Genomic DNA, 21,914 nt, shown 5'->3' on the forward strand with positions numbered 1-21,914 from the left:
TGATTTAGTCTATACACCTTCTCTCCATTCACAATGTTTACTAAATCCTCTTCTCTGTTTCTCTTTCAGCAGCACACTGAGATGGTTGAGGAGTTTGAGTATCAGATCAGTCTACTGAACGAGGAAAAACAGAGTCTGGCTGACCAGATCAAGAAACTACAGAGGTGTGTGTTGAGAGAGGATGGGGTAATGGCTCTACACTCCACCCTATGTGGTCACAGATGCTAGATTTGAAAATGTCACTGCCACAGCATGTGACCTTTATCCCTTGAACTTTGAACTGGCATTTCAGCAATCAGCTCTCTGTCCACCCAGGGCCTATTTATTTATTATTATTATTTAATTTACTAGGCAGGTCAGTTAAGAACAAATTCTTATTTACAATGACAGCCTAGGAACAGTGGGTTAGCCGCCTTGTTCAGGGGCAGAGCGACAGATTTTTAACTTGTCTGCTCGGGGATTCGATCTAGCAACCTTTCAGTTACTGTCCCAACGCTCTAACCACTAAGCTACCTGCCTCTAACCACTAGGCTACCCTGCCTCTAACCACTAGGCTACCCTGCCTCTAACCACTAGGCTACCCTGCCTCTAACCACTAGGCTACCCTGCCTCTAACCACTAGGCTACCCTGCCTCTAACCACTAGGCTACCCTGCCTCTAACCACTAGGCTACCTGCCTCTAACCACTAGGCTACCTGCCTCTAACCACTAGGCTACCTGCCTCTAACCACTAGGCTACCTGCCTCTAACCACTAGGCTACCTGCCTCTAACCACTAGGCTACCTGCCACTCCTATTCAGGAGGCTGCAATCCTTACAACTTTACAGCTATTCTGATTTATTTTCTCTCTCCTCCAGTGAGATCCAAAGCCTCAGAAGGACTGTGTGTCCCCCTCCTCCTGACCAGGGCTCACATCTCAACTCCTTCTCCTCCTCATCCACACCTCCCCCTCCCCGGTCCCCCCTGGACAACGGTCAGTACCTGGACATCAGGAGAGCCTCAGAACCTGACAAACCCCACACTGAGGGCAACCCCCCCACTCAGACCGTCAGTTCCCCTACACACACCTCTACACAACCCCATGCCAAGCTGAAGTGCAGAGGGACGGTGGTGTTTGACCAGCCCAACAGGTTAGTCTGAAGATATAGTGTAGTTTCTCAGTGTGACCTGTAGATGGAGCCAGTGGCCTTTAATAAACACTCATTCTATTTCTCTTGACTGGAATGAGCTTGATTGTCGTTCACTCTCATCTTTTCGCCTTGTGTTCATTGACAGGAAGTTGTCACCAGCGTTCCAGCAGGCCCTGTTGTCCTTTTGTAAGATGTCAGCTGACAGTCGTCTGGGGGAAGAGGTCAGAGGTCACCCCTAATCAGTCACATGACCATAGTGTCAGCTTTCTATGTTTAAGAGTATATTATATTACTATTGAAACCATTGAACTATGTAGTCCTCAGAGCAGTGAAATATCAAAATGTGTATTTCGCTCTTTAATATTAGCCTTCTCTTCCCCCCGCTTAGGTGTCGAGGATAGCAGACAATGAGGAGAGTGTGATGCTGATGTTGGGTCGCTGTCTCCCTCACATCGTCCCCAATGTCCTCCTGGCCAAACGAGAGGTACCTCCCTCATCTCCCCCCTCCTCCCCCATCCTCCCATCAACACGGGCTTCTTTCTGTCTTTAGTTTGGAATTCAACGTCTGTCTCCACTGTTTTTCACAAATTCTCATCTCTCCTTCCCCCTCTCTTCCACTTTTGTCCTCTTGCTTTCTCTTTTGTCTTTCTTTCACTCTCTCACTCTTTGTCTCGCTCTGTGCATGCCTCTCTGCTCCTAGAGAATGGTTGCACACCTGTGCCAGGTGAGTTGGACACGCCCACATTTGCATGACCTCACCTGACCTCACATCCAAGTGTAACACAGGCCCACGCCACTGGCTACAAACACACATCAGTCTCATCTGAAAGTCGAGCAGGACAAAGCCATGCTAGTATTTTGATAATGTATGAAAAAGCTTATGTTTTTTAAAATGAGTTTTTATTTATTTATTTTTATTTAACTAGTTAAGAACAAATTCAGTGGGTTAACTGCCTTGTTCAGGGGCAGAACGACAGAGTTTTACCTTGTCAGGTCGGGGATTCGACCTTTCGGTTACTAGTCCAACGCTCTAACCACTAGGCTACCTGCCGTTAGGGGTAATGGCTAGTTTCAGTAATTAAGAGTTATGCGGTAAAGGGATCAATCGAACTCGACCAAATCAATGAAAACGCCATTGTAATTGTAATGCTTGTGGGGGATAGATCCAGAATCTCCCGCAGCAAAATGATCCTACATTTAGGCTACTGTTTGTATGTATTTCACACTATGTTGAGGTAAAAAAAAAAAAGGAATATACTGTTATGGATGTCAGCCCCTTTACATGTTCATGACATCAACAATCAACAGCATTACACTTTAAAACAAGACTCCAACTTCCACCACCGAAAAAGAGGCAATAGTACTGTTTGTCCATCTTGATGTGCAGTAGCCAGTAAACACTTCCTTAAAATAGTCTGAATTAATCTAAGATAGATTTCTGGAGTTGTCATTCATTTGGATGTTTTTGCAGAGGAGATCTTAGTTGTGTAATTTTCCATCTAACTAAGATGTTTGATGCAGTATTTCTCAAAGAAAAAAATGTGCATGAAAAATGAGTCGCTCCTTGTGGAATGACAACAAATAATTTATTGAAGAATCCCTACTGTTGACCAATCACTGACGAGTGGAGGTGAACTTTGGCTCTGAACTTTAGCTTGCATCCAGAAAAAAATATGTGTCCGAACAGCCCAAAAAAACCCACCGATGTCCAAAACGAACAAAACCCTCACAAAATGTCATCATAATATACAGTTGAAGTCAGAAGTTTACCTACGCTTAGGTTGGAGTCATTAAAACTAGTTCTTTAACCACTCCACACATTTCAACCTCTTTATCCTACCCCCTCCTTTTTCGAACATTCTGTTAAAAATCGCGCAACTTTTCAGCGTCCTGCTACTCATGCCAGGAATATAGTATATGCATATGATTAGTATGTGTGGATAGAAAACACTCTGAAGTTTCTAAAACTGGTTAAATCACGGCTGTGACTATAACAGAGCGTGTGTTTCATCGAAAAGCGCAAGAAACTGGTCACTGAAATCTGAAAAAAGTATCCATGCGCCCCTTTCATGGATTATTTAAAGGAAACCAAATTTAATATGGAGACGGATGCAATTCCTACAGCTTCCACACGACGTCATTTTCATTGACAAAAATCCATTGAGACATTACGAATAGATCCTTGATTCCATCCAGCCTACCTCCAATCGATTTTGGAAGATTGAAAAATGGACACTGTTTTCTTTTGTAGCTGCTATTGAATACAGATCGCCCAGTGATCAATTTGATCACTTATTAACGTTTACAAATACCTAAAGTTGGGTTATAAAAGTAGGTTGAAGTTTTTTGTCAAAGAATATAGGCAACTTATATAATTTTTAAACATGACTTTGCGTGTTGGAAGAGAGCTTTTTTCGTGATGCAGACAGGCCATACAAATGGATATTTTGGGCATTCATGGACGGATTTAATCGGGAAAAAGACCAATTTGTGATGTTTATGGGACATATAGGAGTGCCAACAAAGAATATCATCAAAGGTAATGAATGTTTCATATTTTATTTCTGCGTTTTTGTGTAGCGCCGGCTACGCTAATTAATTTGTTTACGTCGCCTTCAGGCATTTTGGGGTGTTGCATGCTATCAGATAATAGCTTCTCATGCTTTTCCCGAAAAGCATTTTAAAAATCTGACTTGTTGGCTAGATTCACAACGAGTGTAGCTTTAATTCAATACCCTACATGTATATTTTAATGAACGTTTGAGTTTTAACGAGCACATTTAGCATTTAGCGTATCGCATTTGCATTTCCAGGTTCCTACTTGAGACGCAGACGTCTCAAGTAGGAGCAAGAAGTTAACAAGCTATAGTTTTGGCAAGTCGGTTAGGACATCTACTTTGTGCATGACACAAGTAATTTTTCCAATAATTGTTTAGACACATTATTTCACGTATAATTCACTGTATTACAATTCCAGTGGGTCAGAAGTTTACATACACTAAGTTGACCGTGCCTTTTAAACAGCTTGGAAAAATTCAGAAAATTATGTCATGGCTTTAGAAGCTTCTGATAGGCTAATTGACGTCATTTGAGTCAATTGGAGGTGTACCTGTGGATGTATTTCAAGGCCTACCTTCAAACTCAGTGCCTCTTTGCTTGACATCATGGGAAAATCAAAAGAAATCAGTCAAGACCTCAGAGAAAAATTGTAGACCTCCAAGTCTGGTTCGTCCTTGGGAGCAATTTCCAAACGCCTGAAGGTACCACGTTCATCTGTACAAACAATAGTATGCAAGTATAAACACCATGGGACCACGCAGCTGTCATACCACTCAGGAAGGAGACACGTTCTGTCTCCTAGAGATGAATGTATTTTGGTGCGAAAAGTGCAAATCAATCCCAGAACAACAGCAAAGGACCTTGTGAAGATGCTGCAGGAAACAGGTACAAAAGTATCTATATCCACAGTAAAACATGTGCTATATCGACATAACCTGAAAGGCCGCTCAGCAAGAAAGAAGCCACTGCTCCAAAACCGCCATAAAAATGCCAGACTACGGTTTGCAACTGCACATGGGGACCAAGATCATACTTTTTGGAGAAATGTCCTCTGGTCTGATGAAACTGATTGGCCATAGTGACCATCATTATCTTTGGAGGAAAAAGGGGAATGCTTGCAAGCCGAAGAACACCATCCCAACCGTGAACCACGGGGGTGGCAGCATCATGTTGTGGGGATGCTTTGCTGCAGGAGGGACTGGTGCACTTCACAAATAGATGGCATTATGAGGGAGGAAAATTATGTAGATATATTGAAGCAACATCTTAAGACATCAGTCAGGAAGTTAAATGTTGGTCGCAAATGGGTCTTCCAAATGGACATTGACCCCAAGCATACTTCCAAAGTTGTGACAAAATGGCTTAAGGACAACAAAGTCAAGGTATTGGGGTGGCCATCACAAAGTCCTGACCTCAACCCTACAGAACTTGTGGGCAGAACTGAAAAAGCATGTGCGAGCAAGGAGGCCTACAAACCAGACTGTTACACCAGCTCTGTCATGAGGAATGGGCCGAAATTCACCCAACTTATTGTGGGAAACTTGTTGAAAGCTACCTGAAACGTTTGACCCAGGTTAAACAAATGTATAAAGGCAATGCTACCAAATACAAATTGAGTGTATGTAAACTTCTGACGCACTGGGAATGTGATGAAAGAAATAAAAGCTGAAATAAGTCATTCTCTCTACTATTATTCTGACATTTCACATTCTTAAAATAAAGTGGTGATCCTAACTGACCTAAAACAGGGAATTTTTACTAGGATTAAATGTCAGGGATTGTGAAAAACTGAGTTTAAATGTATTTGGCTAAGGTGTATGTAAACTTCCAACGTCAACTGTACGCACAAACTCTACCAAACCGTTTTGACTGGGAGCATGTGGACACCTTTAGTCTATTGCTTGTTGAAGTCCGCTATGGTTCGACTCATCTATGAGATTGTGGTGTGTGAGTTTGTGTGACACTATGGTGTGTTTGTGTGTGACACTATGGTGTGTTTGTGCGGCACTGTGGTGTGTTTGTGTGCGGCACTGTGGTGTGTTTGTGTGCGGCACTGTGGTGTGTTTGTGTGCGGCACTGTGGTGTGTTTGTGTGCGGCACTGTGGTGTGTTTGTGTGCGGCACTGTGGTGTGTTTGTGTGCGGCACTGTGGTGTGTTTGTGTGCGGCACTGTGGTGTGTTTGTGTGCGGCACTGTGGTGTGTTTGTGTGCGACACTGTGGTGTGTTTGTGTGCGACACTGTGGTGTGTTTGTGTGTGACACTGGTGTGTGCGGAGGAGTGGTTGGTGGAGTCAGGTGGGCTCACCACACAGTCCATGTGATTTGCATATCACAGTTGTTGTTTTACTGATCTACTGACAGTTATGAAGAATCTGGCTTCCCACCAAAAATGTAGGAAAAACAAGATGAAGAAAAGAGATTGTTCTGCCTCGGTGGCAGGGGGTATGGACTTTGTTCTGTGTCCGTTAGACAGCCAGAATCAACACACACACACCTTTGTGCTCCTACTGTTTGTAGGCCTCCCACTGCCAGCTCAAAGACGCACCTTTTAAGTTCTACACTCTCCACACCATGGACACGTGACTAGGAACAAAAGACGCTTGACTTTGATGACTGACTGAATTAGTGTAACAGTAAAACTGCCTGCCACCTGTTCTCTTTACAATCAATACTTATACAGTGGGGCAAAAAAGTATTTAGTCAGCCACCAATTGTGCAAGTTCTCCCACTTAAAAAGATGAGAGGCCTGTAATTTTCATCATAGGTACACTTCAAGTATGACAGACAATGAGGGAGAAAAAAATCCAGAAAATCACATTGTAGGATTTTTAATGAATTTATTTGCAAATTATGGTGGAAAATAATATTTTGTTATTGACCAAATACTTATCTCAATACTTTGTTATATACCCTTTGCATGACATAAGTATTTGATCACCTACCAACCAGTAAGAATTTCGGCTCTCACAGACCTGTTAGTTTTTCTTTAAGAAGCCCTCCTGTTCTCCACTCATTACCTGTATTAACTGCACCTGTCCACACACTCAATCAAACAGACTCCAACCTCTCCACAATGGCTAAGACCAGAGTGTGTAAGGACATCAGGGATAAAATTGTAGACCTGCACAAGGTTTGGATGGGCTACAGGACAATAGGCAATCAGCTTGGTGAGCAGGCAACAACTGTTGCAACAACAATTATTAGAAAATAGAAGAAGTTCAAGATGACGGTCAATCACCCTCGGTCTGGGGCTCCATGCAAGATCCCACCTTGTGGGGCATCAATGATCATGAGGAAGGTGAGGGATCAGCCCAGAACTACACGGCAGGACCTGGTCAATGACCTGAAGAGAGCTGGGACCACAGTCTCAAACATCCTGCAGCGCACGCAAGGTCCCCCTGCTCAAGGCAGCGCATGTCCATGCCCGTCTGAAGTTTGCCAATGACCATCTGGATGATCCAGAGGAGGAATGGGTGAAGGTCATGTGGTCTGATGAGACAAAAATAGCTTTTTTGTCTAAACTCCACTCGCCGTGTTTGGAGGAAGAAGGATGAGTACAACCCCAAGAATACCATCCCAACCGTGAAGCATGGAGGTGGAAACAACATTCTTTGGGGATGCTTTTCTGCAAAGGGGACAGAACGACTGCACCGTATTGAGGGGAGGATGAATGGGGCCATGTATCGCAAGATCATGGCCAACAACCTCGTTCCCTCAGTAAGAGCATTGAAGATGGGTTGTGGCTGGGTCTTCCAGCATGACAACGACCCGAAACACAGCCAGGGCAACTAAGGAGTGGCTCCGTAAGAAGCATCTCAAGGTCCTGGAGTGGCCTAGCCAGTCTCTAGACCTGAACCCATTAGAAAATCTTTGGAGGGAGCTGAAAGTGCGTATTGCCCAGCGACAGCCCCGAAACCTGAAGGATCTGCAGAAGGTCTGCATGGAGGAATGAGCCAAAATCCCTGCTGCAGTGTGTGCAAACCTGGTCAAGAACTACAGGAAACATATGATCTCTGTAATTACAAACAAAGATTTCTGTAACAAATATTAAGTTCTGCTTTACTGATGTATCAAATACTTATGTCATGCAATAAAATGCAAATGAATTACTTAAAAATCATACAATGTGACTTTCTGGATTTTTGTTTTAGATTCCGTCTCTGACAGTTGAAGTGTTCCTATGATAAAAATGACAGACCTCTACATGCTTTGTAAGTAGGAAACACTGCCGATTTTGCAGGTTATCAAATACTTGTTCTCCTCACTGTAGATGTGATATGAGTAATGTAAACATTATTAAAGTGACTGGGCTGCATCTCAATAGTCTAAAATGACTTAATTTGCACTGAACATGGTGTCACTCTGCAATAGGTCGTAGTTGGCCACCCCTGGTTTAAATATGTTACCATAGTGTCACTCTGCAATAAGTCCTAGTTGGCCACCCCTGGTTTAAATATGTTACCATGGTGTCACTCTGCAATAGGTCGTAGTTGGCCACCCCTGGTTTAAATATGTTACCATGGTGTCACTCTGCAATAGGTCCTAGTTGGCCACCCCTGGTTTAAATATGTTACCATGGTGTCACTCTGCAATAGGTCGTAGTTGGCCACCCCTGGTTTAAATATGTTACCATGGTGTCGCTCTGCGATAGGTTGTAGTTGGCCACCCCTGGTTTAAATATGTTACCATGGTGTCACTCTGCGATAGGTCCTAGCTGGCCACCCCTGGTTTAAATATGTTACCATGGTGTCGCTCTGCGATAGGTTGTAGTTGGCCACCCCTGGTTTAAATATAGGTTTGACTTCACTGGTTCTGGAATAGAACAATGTCATATAGGGTTCACTGGTTCTGGAATAGAATAATGTCATATAGGGTTCACTGGTTCTGGAATAGAACAATGTCATATAGGGTTCACTGGTTCTGGAATAGAACAAGGTTGAAGTGGGGAAAGGGATATCTAGTCAGTTGCACAACTGAATGCATTCAACCGAAATGTGTCTTCCACATTTTAGTAGGAACTTGGTCTAAACCAAGGGGTACCAGTCATTCATATTATAAAACCATGAGACATTGATACATGGATGTACATAACTGCACATCTTTTCCAGTTCATTTGACCATCGTTCTGTTTCTGTTGAGGATTACAGTGTTGTTGTTAAACTCCCTCTCTCTTAACCTTTGCCCCCCACACCCACCCCTGGCCTGCAAACCCTTTCTGTGCTGTTTGACTGCCCCGCCCCCTGCTTAAACCAAAGAGCCACAACTCCAAGCTGATCTCTATCCATTCCCCTCTTTCTCCATCAATCTCTCTCCCCATCCCTTTCTCTCTCTCCATCCCTTTCTCTCTCTCCATCCCTTTCTCTCTCTCCATCCCTTTCTCTCTCTCCATCCCTTTCTCTCTCTCCATCCCTTTCTCTCTCTCCATCTCTCTCTCTCTCCATCCCTCTCTCATATCCCTCTCTAATCTCTCTCTCTCTCTCCATCCCTCTCTCATATCCCTCTCTAATCTCTCTCTCTCCATCCCTCTCTCATATCCCTCTCTAATCTCTCTCTCTTCTCTAATCTCTCTCTCTCTCTCTTCTCTAATCTCTCTCTCTCTCTATATTCCTCTCTCTCCATCCCTCTCTCCATCTCTCTCTCTCTATATATCCCTCTCTAATCTCCCTCTCTCTCTCCATCCCTCTCTCATATCCCTCTCTAATCTCTCTCTCTCTCTCTCTCTCTAATCTCTCTCTCTCTAATCTCTCTCTCTCTCTCTCTCTCTCTCTCTCTCTCTCTCTCTCTCTCTCTCTCTCTCTCTCTCTCTCTCTCCCTCTCTCTCTCTAATCTCTCTCTGTCTCTCTCTGTCTCTCTCTCTGTCTCTCTAGGAGTTGATTCCTCTCATCCTGTGTACAGCATGTCTCCACCCGGAGCCTAAAGAGAGAGACCAGCTCCTTCACATCCTCTTCAACCTCATCAAGAGACCTGACGACGAACAGAGGTGTCGGATTTTATACCTAGCTGTTATCTCTGTGTTTCTAGACTGATGATCATAGATGATCTTGATGGTGTGTGTGTGTTTATTAACTACAGGTTGTGTCTGTGTGTCTATAGGTAGATGATCCTAACAGGTTGTGTCTATAGGATCATCTACCTAGCAGGTTGTGTCTATAGGTAGGTGATCCTAACAGGTTGTTTCTGTATGTCTATAGGTAGGTGATCCTAACAGGTTGTGTCTGTATGTCTATAGGCAGATGATCCTATAGGTAGGTGATCCTAACAGGTTGTGTCTATAAGGTAGGTGATCCTAACAGGTTGTGTCTATAGGTAGGTGATCCTAACAGGTTGTGTCTGTAGGTAGGTGATCCTAACAGGTTGTGTCTGTATGTCTATAGGTAGATGATCCTATAGGTAGGTGATCCTAACAGGTTGTGTCTGTATGTCTATAGGTAGATGATCCTATAGGTAGGTGATCCTAACAGGTTGTGTCTATAAGGTAGGTGATCCTAACAGGTTGTGTCTATAGGTAGGTGATCCTAACAGGTTGTGTCTATAGGTAGGTGATCCTAACAGGTTGTGTCTGTAGGTAGGTGATCCTAACAGGTTGTGTCTATAGGTAGGTGATCCTAACAGGTTGTGTCTGTATGTCTATAGGTAGATCCAAACAGGTTGTTTCTATAGGTAGGTGATCCTAACATGTTGTGTCTGTATGTCTATAGGTAGGTGATCCTAACAGGTTGTGTCTATATGTATATAGGTAGGTGATCCTAACAGGTTGTGTCTATAGGTAGGTGATCCTAACAGGTTGTGTCTGTATGTCTATAGGTAGACCCAAACAGGTTGTTTCTATAGGCAGATGATCCTAACAGGTTGTGTCTGTATGTATATAGGTAGGTGATCCTAACAGGTTGTGTCTGTATGTCTATAGGTAGATGATCCTAACAGGTTGTGTCTGTATGTCTATAGGTAGATCCAAACAGGTTGTTTCTATAGGTAGGTGATCCTAACAGGTTGTGTCTGTATGTCTATAGGTAGATCCAAACAGGTTGTTTCTATAGGCAGATGATCCTAACAGGTTGTGTCTGTATGTATATAGGTAGGTGATCCTAACTGGTTGTGTCTGTATGTATATAGGTAGGTGATCCTAACAGGTTGTGTCTATATGTAGGTGATCCTAACAGGTTGTGTCTATAGGTAGGTGATCCTAACAGGTTGTGTCTATATGTAGGTGATCCTATAGGTAGGTGATCCTAACAGGTTGTGTCTATAGGTAGGTGATCCTAACAGGTTGTGTCTATAGGTAGGTGATCCAAACAGGTTGTTTCTATAGGCAGATGATCCTAACAGGTTGTGTCTATAGGTAGATGATCCTAACAGGTTGTTTCTATAGGTAGGTGATCCTAACAGGTTGTTTAAATAGGTAGGTGATCCTAACAGGTTGTTTCTATAGGTAGGTGATCCTAACACGTTGTGTCTGTAGGTAGATGATCCTAACAGGTTGTTTCTATAGGTAGGTGATCCTAACAGGTTGTTTCTATAGGTAGGTGATCCTAACAGGTTGTTTCTATAGGTAGGTGATCCTAACAGGTTGTGTCTATAGGTAGGTGATCCTAACAGGTTGTGTCTATAGGTAGGTGATCCTAACAGGTTGTGTCTATATGTCTATAGGTAGGTGATCCTAACAGGTTGTGTCTATAGGTAGGTGATCCTAACAGGTTATGTCTATAGGTAGGTGATCCTAACAGGTTGTGTCTGTAGGTAGGTGATCCTAACAGGTTGTGTATGTATGTCTATAGGCGGATGATCCTAACAGGTTGTGTGGCGTTTGCCAGACATGTTGGTCCTACCAGAGTTGAGGCTGAACTCCTACCACAATGCTGGGAACAGGTATCTACTCCTTCCTCCTTTTCTCTCTCTTTCTCTCCTACTTCACCATCAGCCCATTTTATAGGTTAGCTGCAAGGTAATGTAAAAGTTTTTTTTTTTTAAGGATCCAATATGTAAATTGTACAGTTATCATAATTAGATTTTAGTCCAGAGAGTACAGAAAAGTTATCTAGATCTTTAATGAGACATTGCAGGGATCTAGCTTGTGGACTTAATATAAAACTTGAGTCATCGGCATACATGGATACCTTTGTTTTTAAGCCTTGGATTTCTAATCCTCTAATGTTGTTGTTGGATCTGATTTTAATAGCTAGCATTTCAATGGCCATAACGAATAGATATGGTGACAGCGGACACCCTTGTTTAACACCTTGACAATTCAAAACTCTCTGAGAAGTAGCTGTTATTTACTATTTTACACCTGTGCTATACATTTGACCCATTTAATAAGATAATTACTGAAATCGAAAAAATCCAGGCATTTATAAATAAAATCCAGTATTACTTTAAGAAATGCCTTTTCAAAATCTGCTATAAATACCAGTCCTGGCTTCTTATATGTTTCATGATGTTCTATTATTTCTAGTAGTTGTCGTATATTATCTCCACTGTATCGTCCATGTAAAAAACCTGTCTGATCAGGATGAACAATACCTGGTAAAAACACTTTTAATTCTGAGTGCTATGCATTTTGCTAGTATTTTTGCATCACAACATTGAAGTGGTAGGGGCCTCCAGTTTTTTAAATAGACCGGGTCTTTATATTTGCCATCTGGGTCTTGTTTAAATAATAGAGAAATCAGACATTTCTACTGAGTACCAGACAGATTAACATTTCTATAGGAGTAGTTAAAACAATCTAATAATGGAGCTTTTAGTATATCAAAGAATACTTGATATACCTCTACCGGTATGCCATCAAGCCCTGGGGTTGTCCAGACTGAAAGGATTTAATAGCCTCAAAGTTCTTCCTCTGTAATTTGGCCTTCACACTGATCTTTCTGTACATTTTGTTAATTTTCCATTTTTTATATTATTTGGAAATAATTCCTTACCGTAATCTTCATTCAGTGGGAGAGGATGAGACGAAAAAGAGAACATCTGCCTGAAATAATTAGCTTCCTCTTAAAATATCATTTGGAAAATCATAGATGACTCCGTCTTCAGTAACGAGTTTCTGGAAATTATTTTTGTTAGCGTTCCTGTAGTGGAGATTCAGGAAGAATGTTGTGCATTTTTCTCCATATTCCATCCAGTTTGCTTTATTTTTGTAATAGATTACATTAGATCGTTCTTGAATAAGTTCCTCCAGTTCTTTTTGTTTTTCTTCCAACTTATTTTGTATCTCTGTAGTATTGTTTTTATTTCTATCTACCTGTACTATTAGTTAATGGATTTCCCTTGTTAATCTTGTCTCTTTAGCCAGAAACTGCTTTCTTATTATTGATGAATATTGAATTGAAGGTACATTTAAACATATCCCAAACATTAAGGGGGTTTTCTGAACCTATATTATACTGGAAAAATTCAGTTATTAGATATTTTGTCTTAGTTAAAAATAAGTTGTCCTCCAGTAAACTTCGATCAAATGTCCAATATCCCCGTCCACGTGGAAAATATATAAGAGTTATGTGAATACCAATTAGATGATGATCCGATCGCATTCTGTCTCTCTCCTTATTAACTTTTTTAACCTTTGAAAGAGACAAGAAAGTAGTCAAGACGACTAGCTTGATTAAGTTTCCTCCATGTATATCTCACTAGGTCAGGGTTTTTTAGTCTCCAAATATCCACTATTTCTAATGTGTCCATAATATTTGTGATTTCCTTAAGGGCACGGTGATGATAGTTTGTAGAGTGATTACCTTTAAGGTCCATTGAAGTACTTAACACTGTGTTATAGTCTTCTACCATAATGATTAGATCATTTGTTGTCTGTAAGTTCAATAAATTGGTATAAATGTTTTCGAAGAAGTGTGGATCATGCTGATTTGGACCATATAGATTAATGAGCCAAATCTCTTCTTCGTCCACTTTCATATTCAAAAAGAATCCACCTTCCTTGCGAATCATTCCTGATTATTTGCACATTTAGATCGAAATTTTTGTTAATTAATATCATCACACCCTTTGAGTTCCTTTGTCCATGACAGAAGAGTATTTCACCACCCCATTCCTTTTTAAACTTCATCTAAGGATTTATTGAGTTTCCTGTAAACAGTATAGGTTATATTCCTTTTCTTTTATCCATGTAAAGACTGATCATCTTTTTTTATAATCTGCCAAACCGTTACAATTATAACTAGCTATACTTATTTCACCCCTTACCATAACTAGATACTATTCTCAGTCTAAATTGACCATCATTCGTGCTTGTAAAGTTACTGCCATCAGAGGTATTATGAAGGTCAAAACTAGAGCTTTCAAATGTCTGATATTTAGAATTTAAGAAATAGGTTCTAGCAATATTTGTTTTATTCCCTTGCCTGTTTGCCTGTGAGCCAATGCACAGATGTTAGAAAATGTTGACAAATTATGTGTGTAACAAATCTGAGTAGGTTGCTGTGTATGATATTGGATATGATATAATGAGAGTGTGTATTACGTCTGTATAAGAGTAAGACTATAATGTGTGATGTCCAAATGAATATTAACTCTGCATGTTTGAGTGTCTATGCGTGTGACATGTAGTGCGTATAGCATTAATATTCATAATTGTAATCCATATCGTATCACCGTCATAGTTGCATCATAATGACCTTTAACATCATTGAAAAACACACCTCAGTATTTCCATAGGAATTGACGTTTCACATGATCATGAACGAGACCTTGCATTACTCTGGAGACGGCTTCACTACAGGACAAATGTATTCCGTACAATATGTTATTATTCCCCAATGCCCCTATTCTGATATCTTCCCCTTGCTTGTTGTAAACATATATAAACTTGTAGACAAATATATAAAAAAGATAAACAAAAAATAAACACATTAAATTATAAAACAGTTCTCGGCATTAGAGAGAGAGAGAAGAGAGCGAGGTCAGGTGTGTGTATGTATAAGTCCACATGTGTAAGCAAGCATGTAGTTGAGTACGTGTGTGTTCATATCCACTTCATAGTGTTCACATATTTTAAACAGTTTTTTGTAACCTGAAGTCCCTGTAGAATTTAGTACAGCCACAGTGTTATGGAGCTGTCTCGGGAATAGCTGTCCATCTATAAAGAGTTAGTCCACAATGAGAAAGGCACGCCTACCATCCATCCATTGCGGTCTTTGTACCGGATACAGTCTATTACAACGTTTGTTTATCTCCCTTGGTCATTGAGACTGAATTTGGTCCCTTTAAGCTCCCTTCCTCTGCTCTTGATCAGCTCCTTCTATTGGTAGTGTTCAAATTTGGCGATGATCGGTCGGCGACCATTGGTCATGTTGCTCCGAGCTCCAAGTCTGTGTACCCGTTGGAAAGCCACCTTGTTTAGAGTCTATATAGGAAGTTTCAATGCGAATTTCATGAATTCTCTGATCGCGCCCTCTGGATTATTGGATGCGTCCTCAGGAATACCAGAAAAAAATATATTTTCACGCATACTACAACTTTGTATGTCTAGTAGCGTCTCCTTCATCGCCCTGTTTTCCCTGAGTAGACAATCCATGTTGGAATCGTGTATTTTTACGTTGGCTGTGAGTGTCTTGTTTTCTCTTTGAATTTGTTATTGCCTAATATTTTTTTTTTGGTAGGTTTCTACGCTACTGTCCTTCATTTTGTGCAGTTTCTTTGGCTTTGATGCCTCAAAATTGAGTATTGCTCTATTCAGGTAGACTGTGATTTTGCTGTGCTCTGATAGGTGTGTTAGTGGGCTGACTATGAACGCTCGAATAGACTCTGGGTTGAGGTCAGTGATAAAGTAATCAGTACTACTGCCAAGGGATGAGCTATAGGTGTACCTTCCGTAGGAGTCCCCTCGAAGCCTACCATGAACTATGTACATACCCAGCATGCAACAGAGCTGCAGGAGTTGTGACCCATTTTTGTTGGTTAGGGAATGCTGGGAATGCTGTCACCTCCAGGTAGGCGTTTGTCCTCCTGTATGCTGAGGGTGTCGGGTTCTTGTTCAGTTCTGGCATTTATGTCGCCACAGACTAGATCATGTCCCTGGGTCTGGAAATGATTGATCTCCCCCTCTAGGATGGAGAAGCTGTCTTCAATAAAGTATGGGTATTCTAATGAGGGGATATAGGTAGCACACAGGAGGACATTTTTCTCTGTTGGTATCATTTCCTGATTAATTTATAGCCAGATGTAAAATGTTCCTGTTTTGATTCATTTAATAGAGTGGGTTAGGTCTGCTCTATACCAAATTTGCAAACCCCCTGAGTCTCTTCCCTTTTTCATACCTGGTAGTTTGGTGAATGGGACTACCAGCTCTCTATAACCTAGAGGGCAACCAGTGTGTTTGTCTCCTCTATGCCATGTTTCTTGTAGGGTTACAATGTCTGTATTTTCAATTTCTTTGAAGTCGGGGTTCCTGCTCTTTAGGCCGAAGGCAGATGACCTCAGACCTTGTATATTCCAGCATGAGATAGTAAAATCTTTGTGTTCCATAGTGTCTAGTGTGGTTTAGGCTCGGACCATCACAGTAGGTGTGAGCAGAGCGCGTTGAGCATCTGATACAGACCTCTTAGGTCGCAGGATGAGGCTTGGGGGGATGTATTAGTGGGGGTTGGGCCTGTTGCTCTGCTCACGGCGTGGGCATATGTCCTGCTGTCATGTTGAGGTCCTTGCTGCAGGGGGGACAGAAGGGGCATTGGTCTCATCTGGGGGGGGCTATATAGGGTGTGGCTGGGGTTTGTTTGGGGTGGTCTCAGCTGATTGGGGTGTGGATGAATTTGAAGAGGTGTGTTGTTCAGTGCTGGGGGAGGGACTATCCTCGTCTGCAGGACAGTTTGAAGAGGTGTCATCAGTGCTGGGGGGAGACTATCCTCGTCTGCAGGACAGTTTGAAGAGGTGTCATCAGTGCTGGGGGGAGACTATCCTCGTCTGCAGGACAGTTTGAAGAGGTGTGTTGTTCAGTGCTAGGGGGGGGACTATCCTCGTCTACAGGGAGAGACTATCCTCGTCTGCAGGACAGTTTGAAGAGGTGTGTTCAGTGCAGGGGGGAGACTATCCTCGTATACAGGACTGTTTGATGAGTTGATCAGACTGATGGTGGATTCGTCACAGAGAGAGATATTGTCCTGCTGTGCTCTGTCTTTGATCCCGTAAAAGTCCTGCTGGATCTGCTAGAGGAGGCCCTGCACCATTACTGTTCCAGACTTGTACACGTTGAGAGGTTGTTTCTATTTCTTCAATGTCTAGTATTCTGAGTTTCCACCCTGGGCCAATACCCTCTCTCTTGACATAGGAGTAGTGCTCTTATAGCACTGTGCCATAACCAGGGGATGGTCTGTGTGGAAAATTAAGTTGCTTATGTTCCCCTCTTTTTAGCAGTCAGCAAATATGGTCTCTGGATTGTCCTTGAGGAGCTTGTTTTGTACTTATTTGTGTAGTGTTTTTAATATCCAAGGGCTACTGTACTGTGATGATATCTGCCCAGGCATGTGCCATGGAGCAGGGGACTGACATCAAAGGCCTCTGTTTGGTTCTGGGAGGCTGTGAAACTCTGCTGCCATTGTTAGACTCGAGATTTCACACATCTCGTTTCACACCTCCGTGCTAATTGAAGTTGCAGCCAGGTCAGTTCTGTCCTAGCAGCTTGGTAGTTTAGTAGCCTATTTACTTAGCTTTATATAAGAAAATGACCTAGAGATTATTGAACGTTACTCACTCAGTTTTGTTTTGATGGTGTGTCCAGGTTTCCGCTGTGTTTCTTCTGCAGGTTTTTGTTTGTTATAAGTTTTTTCTTGATAATATTTGGTAGTAAGAATCCATTCAGGTAATTTTGTCCAAAATCAAGGTTTTAGGTATGGAATTTTGATTTGATGTAGAGGGTAGAATCCAATATGTCCTTGTGGGGGGGGGGGGGGGGGGGGGGGGTGGGGAATCCAGGTTTATCTACATTTATCCAACTCTAATTCTATATTTGGCAGAAGAACTCAGCAGCTTATGTCTGTGTGTGCCTGTGTGTGCCTGTGTGTGTCTGTGTGTGTCTGTGTCTCTGTCTGTGTGTGTCTGTGTCTGTCTGTCTGTGTGTCTCTGTCTGTCTGTGTGTCCCTGTTTGTCTGTGTGTCTCTGTCTGTCTATGTCTGTCTATGTCTGTCTATGTCTGTCTGTGTGTCTGTGTGTCTCTGTCTGTGTCTGTGTCTGTCTGTCTGTCTGTCTCTCTCAGCATGATGTAACAATGTACATATTGCCGAAGCTTACTTTGGATATTTACAATATGAAAATAACCATACAGTCAACAATAACAATAAGCATACAGTAGAGTACATGTGCAGGTTGATTGGTCACTCAGATACTGTCCCTCAACTTATGGCAGGCAGCAATGTAGTGCGCTGCCAACCCACAGCTCTCTGCATCCTCCCCCAACAGGACGGGTAGCCTACTCTCATCAGAGAGGTCTTTAAAACCTTGAATAAGGGTTTCACATTTGGGGAAATGACACACTCTAATTGTTTTATATTTTTGACATTTTGTCAGGAAATGCAGCTCCGTCTCAGGTTCTGCTGTTGTGCAGTGGTTGCACAGCCTTTCCTCTACAGGGAGCCAGGTTTTCCTGTGTCTACCCTTCTCAATGGCAAGGCTGTGCTCACTGAGCCTGTACTTTGTCAAGGTTTTTCTAAGGTTTTGATCAGTAACCATGGTCAAATATTTAGCCACGGTGTACTGTCGATTTAGGGCCAAATAGCACTGCATTTTGCTTTGTGCTTGTGTTTGTGTTTCCCAATAATCAATATAGTTTTGTTTTGACTGTGTTGTAATTTGTTTTATCCTGATTGATTGGATGTTCTGGTCCTGAGGCTTCAGTGTGTTAGTAGAACCGGTTTGTGAACTCAGCCCCAGGACCAGCTGGATGAGGGGACTCTTTTCTTTGCTCAGCTCTTGGCATTGCAGGGCTTGGTAATGATATGAGAGTGGGTCACTGTATTTTAGATGTTTCCAAAACTTAATTGCTATTTTTTGAGTTTTTATTATTAGTGGATATTGGCCTAATTCTGCCCTGCATGCATTGTTTGTAGTTTTCCTCTGGACATGTAGGAGAATCTTACAGAAATCTGCATGCAGGTTTCAATGGGGTGTTTGTCCCATTTGATGAAATCTTGTTTTTCATTTGGACCCCACAGGTATTTGAATGCCCTGCGTGCTTTCTCTCTCAGTTCATTCACTGCCTCATTAAGGTGTCCAGTTGAGCTTATTTTTAAACCTCAGTAATTGTAGTGTGTACAGTACTCTATATATTTTGTACCAATTGTGAACTTTGGTCTAATTCCCTGGGATCTGGATCTTCTCTGGAAATTATTTTAGTATTTTTGGGGTTTCCTGCCAGGGCCCAGCTCTGACAGTACTGCTCTAGCAGGTCCAGGCTCTGCTGTAGGCCATGTGCTGTGGGTGACAGCAGGCATAGGTCATCTGTGAAGAGTAGGCATTTAACCTCTGAATTGTGGAGACTAACACCAGGGGCTGAGGATTGTTCTAGAATAGTGACCAATTCGTTGATGTAAATATTGAAGAGTGCAGGGCTCAGATTGCAACCCTGACGAAGGCCCCACCCCTGGTTAAAGAATTCTGTTATTTTCTTGCCAATTTTAATGCTGCACGTATTGCCAGTATACATTGATTTAATTATGTCATGTTTTACCTCCTACACCACTTTCAATAACTTTGTAGAACAGTCCTGTATGCCAAATAGAATCAAATGCTTTTTGGAAGTCGATAAAGCAAGTGTATATTTTGGTATTATTTTGGTGGACATGTTTATCTAGGGTGTGTAGGGTGTAAATATGATCAGTCGTGTGATGTTTTGGTATAAATCCAATTGGGCTTTTACTCAAGACATTGTGCTGATTAAGGCAACTCTTACATTTATAATACTACAGAAAACCTTCCCCAGGTTACTGTTCACACAAATGCCTCTGTAATTGTCGGGGTCAAATTTGTCTCCGTTCTTAAAGATTGGGGTTATGAGTCCTTGATTCCAGATGTCAGGGAAATAACCTACACTCAGGATCAAATTAAACCGTTTTAATATAGCCAGTAGAAATTTTGATCTAGTGTGTTTGAGAATCTCATTTAGGATGCCATCAGGTCTGCATGCTGTATTAATTTCTGATGTTGTACATCTTACTGGGCTGTGAATGTGTGGTTGTTTCCATGTCTATTCTTTTGAGGATCAATGTAGTTTAGCTGTGATCAGACAGTCTCTCTCTCTCTCTCTCTCGCTCTCGCTCTCTCTCCAGATCAACCATAAGTATTCAGAGAGGAGGTTGTTGGTAGCAGAGGCCTGTGGAGCCTTAGCATCTTACCTGCCTGTAAGACTCGCGCACACACACGATCTGTCTCCCTCTGTCACATACATACACGATCTGTCTCTCTCTGTCACATACATACACGATCTGTCTCTCTCTGTCACATACATACACACACACCGGTACTTAAACTCATGTTATCACACAGCTTATCTGCCTGTTAGACACACACACACGTGTAGCTGAGTGTGTGTTCTCACTCTGCCTATGTGTTTGTGTTAACAGAAGGAGATACGTAGTTCGCTGGTGTTGTCCATGCTGCAGCAGATGCTGGCTGAAGACAAGGCAGACATGGTCAGAGAGGCCGTGGTCAAAAGCCTCGCTATCATCATGGGATACATCGACGACCCTGACAAGTACTCCCAGGTGTGTGTGTGTACGTGCGTTAGAAAAAGGCTTTTATAACCGGTGTTGTGTTTGGTTAAATGAACTGTGGTTGTGTTGTGTTCATGTTGCGGTCAGGGTTTTGAGTTGATGTTGTTGTCCCTCGGTGACCCATCGGAGAGGGTGGTCAGTGCTATCCACCAGGTGTTCATCCCAGCATTCGCTGCCTGGACCACAGAGCTGGGAATCCTCCAGACCACTCTCATCCCCTCTCTGCTGGCCCGCATAGAGAAACTTCTCAAGGTAGGTAGTCCCACAGGGCTTTGGTTATTTGACATGTGTAAGAAAAAATGTGCTTTTGATCTCAATGGATCAATAAGGTTGATCAGTCTAGATGGAGAAGCTCTAACTCTCCTCTGTCTCTCTCTCTGTCGCTCTTCATTTCTCTGTCTCTCTCTCTTGCTCCCTCTTTCTCTCTCTCCAATTTTACTCTCTCTACCCAACCCCCAAGCAGGGTGAACATGGTCTTGATGAACACAAGCTCCACATGTTCCTGTCGGCCCTCCAGTCTCTCATCCCTCCTCTGTTTTCTGTGGTGCTCCAGAACGCTCCCTTCACACACAGGCTCACCCTGCAGGGAGACATCCCCCCCATAGAGGGTAGGAAAAACAGGCTCACCCTGCAGGGAGACATCCCCCCCATAGAGAGTAGGAAACACAGGCTCACCCTGCAGGGAGACATCCCCCCCATAGAGGGTAGGAAACACAGGCTCACCCTGCAGGGAGACATCCCCCCCCCATAGAGGGTAGGAAACACAGGCTCACCCTGCAGGGAGACATCCCCCCCCCATAGAGGGAAGGAAACACACAGGCTCACCCTGCAGGGAGACATCTCCCCCCCCCCCCCATAGAGGGTAGGAAACACACAGGCTCACCCTGCAGGGAGACATCCCCCCCATAGAGGGTAGGAAACACACAGGAAGTTGGAAGCCAGTAACCTTGCTATGTTCTGACTACCATATTCTGACCCCTAACCTATGACTCCTGTTTGACCCCTCAGTGACGCGGTTCCCTCGGCCAGCGTCTCCTCTTCAGGATGTAGCGACTGTCGTGGGCAGCCGGGAGATGCTGAGCGGCCTCCTCATCCTCTACGATTACCAGCTAGAACATGAGGGCACTACGGGCTGGGACAGTCTGCTGTGGGTGGTCAATCAACTGTGAGTGGTCTATACACTACACACACATGTACACTGAGTGGACAAAACATTAGGAACACACCGGATCTTTCCATGACAGACTGACCAGGTGAATCCAGGTGAAAGCAATAATCCCTTATTGATGTTAAATCCACTTCAACCAGTGTAGATGAATGGGAGGAGACAGGTTAAAGAAGGATTTTTAAGCAGTAAGATAATTAAAGCATATATTGTGTGTGTGGGTGCCATTTTAGTGGGTGAATAGGCAACACAAAAGATGTAAGTGCCGTTGAACGGGCTATGGTGGTAGTTGCCAGGCTCACCGGTTTGTGTCAAGAACTGCAACGCTGCTGTGTTTTTCACGCTCATTTCC

General features: G+C 42.8%; 1 protein-coding gene across 2 annotated transcripts in view; it reads left to right on the forward strand.

The window, feature by feature from the left end:
• The window catches only part of LOC139366920 (RAB11-binding protein RELCH homolog), a 64,727-nt gene that overhangs the window by 19,494 nt on the left and 23,319 nt on the right, over positions 1 to 21,914 (forward strand). The window contains exons 7-18 of one of the 2 annotated variants that reach the window (XM_071104674.1): positions 70 to 164; positions 858 to 1,130; positions 1,276 to 1,351; positions 1,519 to 1,614; positions 1,831 to 1,854; positions 9,556 to 9,668; positions 11,464 to 11,554; positions 19,954 to 20,025; positions 20,248 to 20,388; positions 20,485 to 20,649; positions 20,858 to 21,005; positions 21,406 to 21,562. In XM_071104674.1, the coding sequence (XP_070960775.1) occupies positions 70 to 164; positions 858 to 1,130; positions 1,276 to 1,351; positions 1,519 to 1,614; positions 1,831 to 1,854; positions 9,556 to 9,668; positions 11,464 to 11,554; positions 19,954 to 20,025; positions 20,248 to 20,388; positions 20,485 to 20,649; positions 20,858 to 21,005; positions 21,406 to 21,562 (1,451 nt within the window). The remainder of the gene's footprint in view (positions 1 to 69; positions 165 to 857; positions 1,131 to 1,275; positions 1,352 to 1,518; positions 1,615 to 1,830; positions 1,855 to 9,555; positions 9,669 to 11,463; positions 11,555 to 19,953; positions 20,026 to 20,247; positions 20,389 to 20,484; positions 20,650 to 20,857; positions 21,006 to 21,405; positions 21,563 to 21,914) is intronic. The other variant, XM_071104675.1, reaches the window with a different exon arrangement.

This window comes from Oncorhynchus clarkii, chromosome 15 (assembly GCF_045791955.1).
Source record: "Oncorhynchus clarkii lewisi isolate Uvic-CL-2024 chromosome 15, UVic_Ocla_1.0, whole genome shotgun sequence".
Taxonomy (NCBI): domain Eukaryota; kingdom Metazoa; phylum Chordata; class Actinopteri; order Salmoniformes; family Salmonidae; genus Oncorhynchus; species Oncorhynchus clarkii.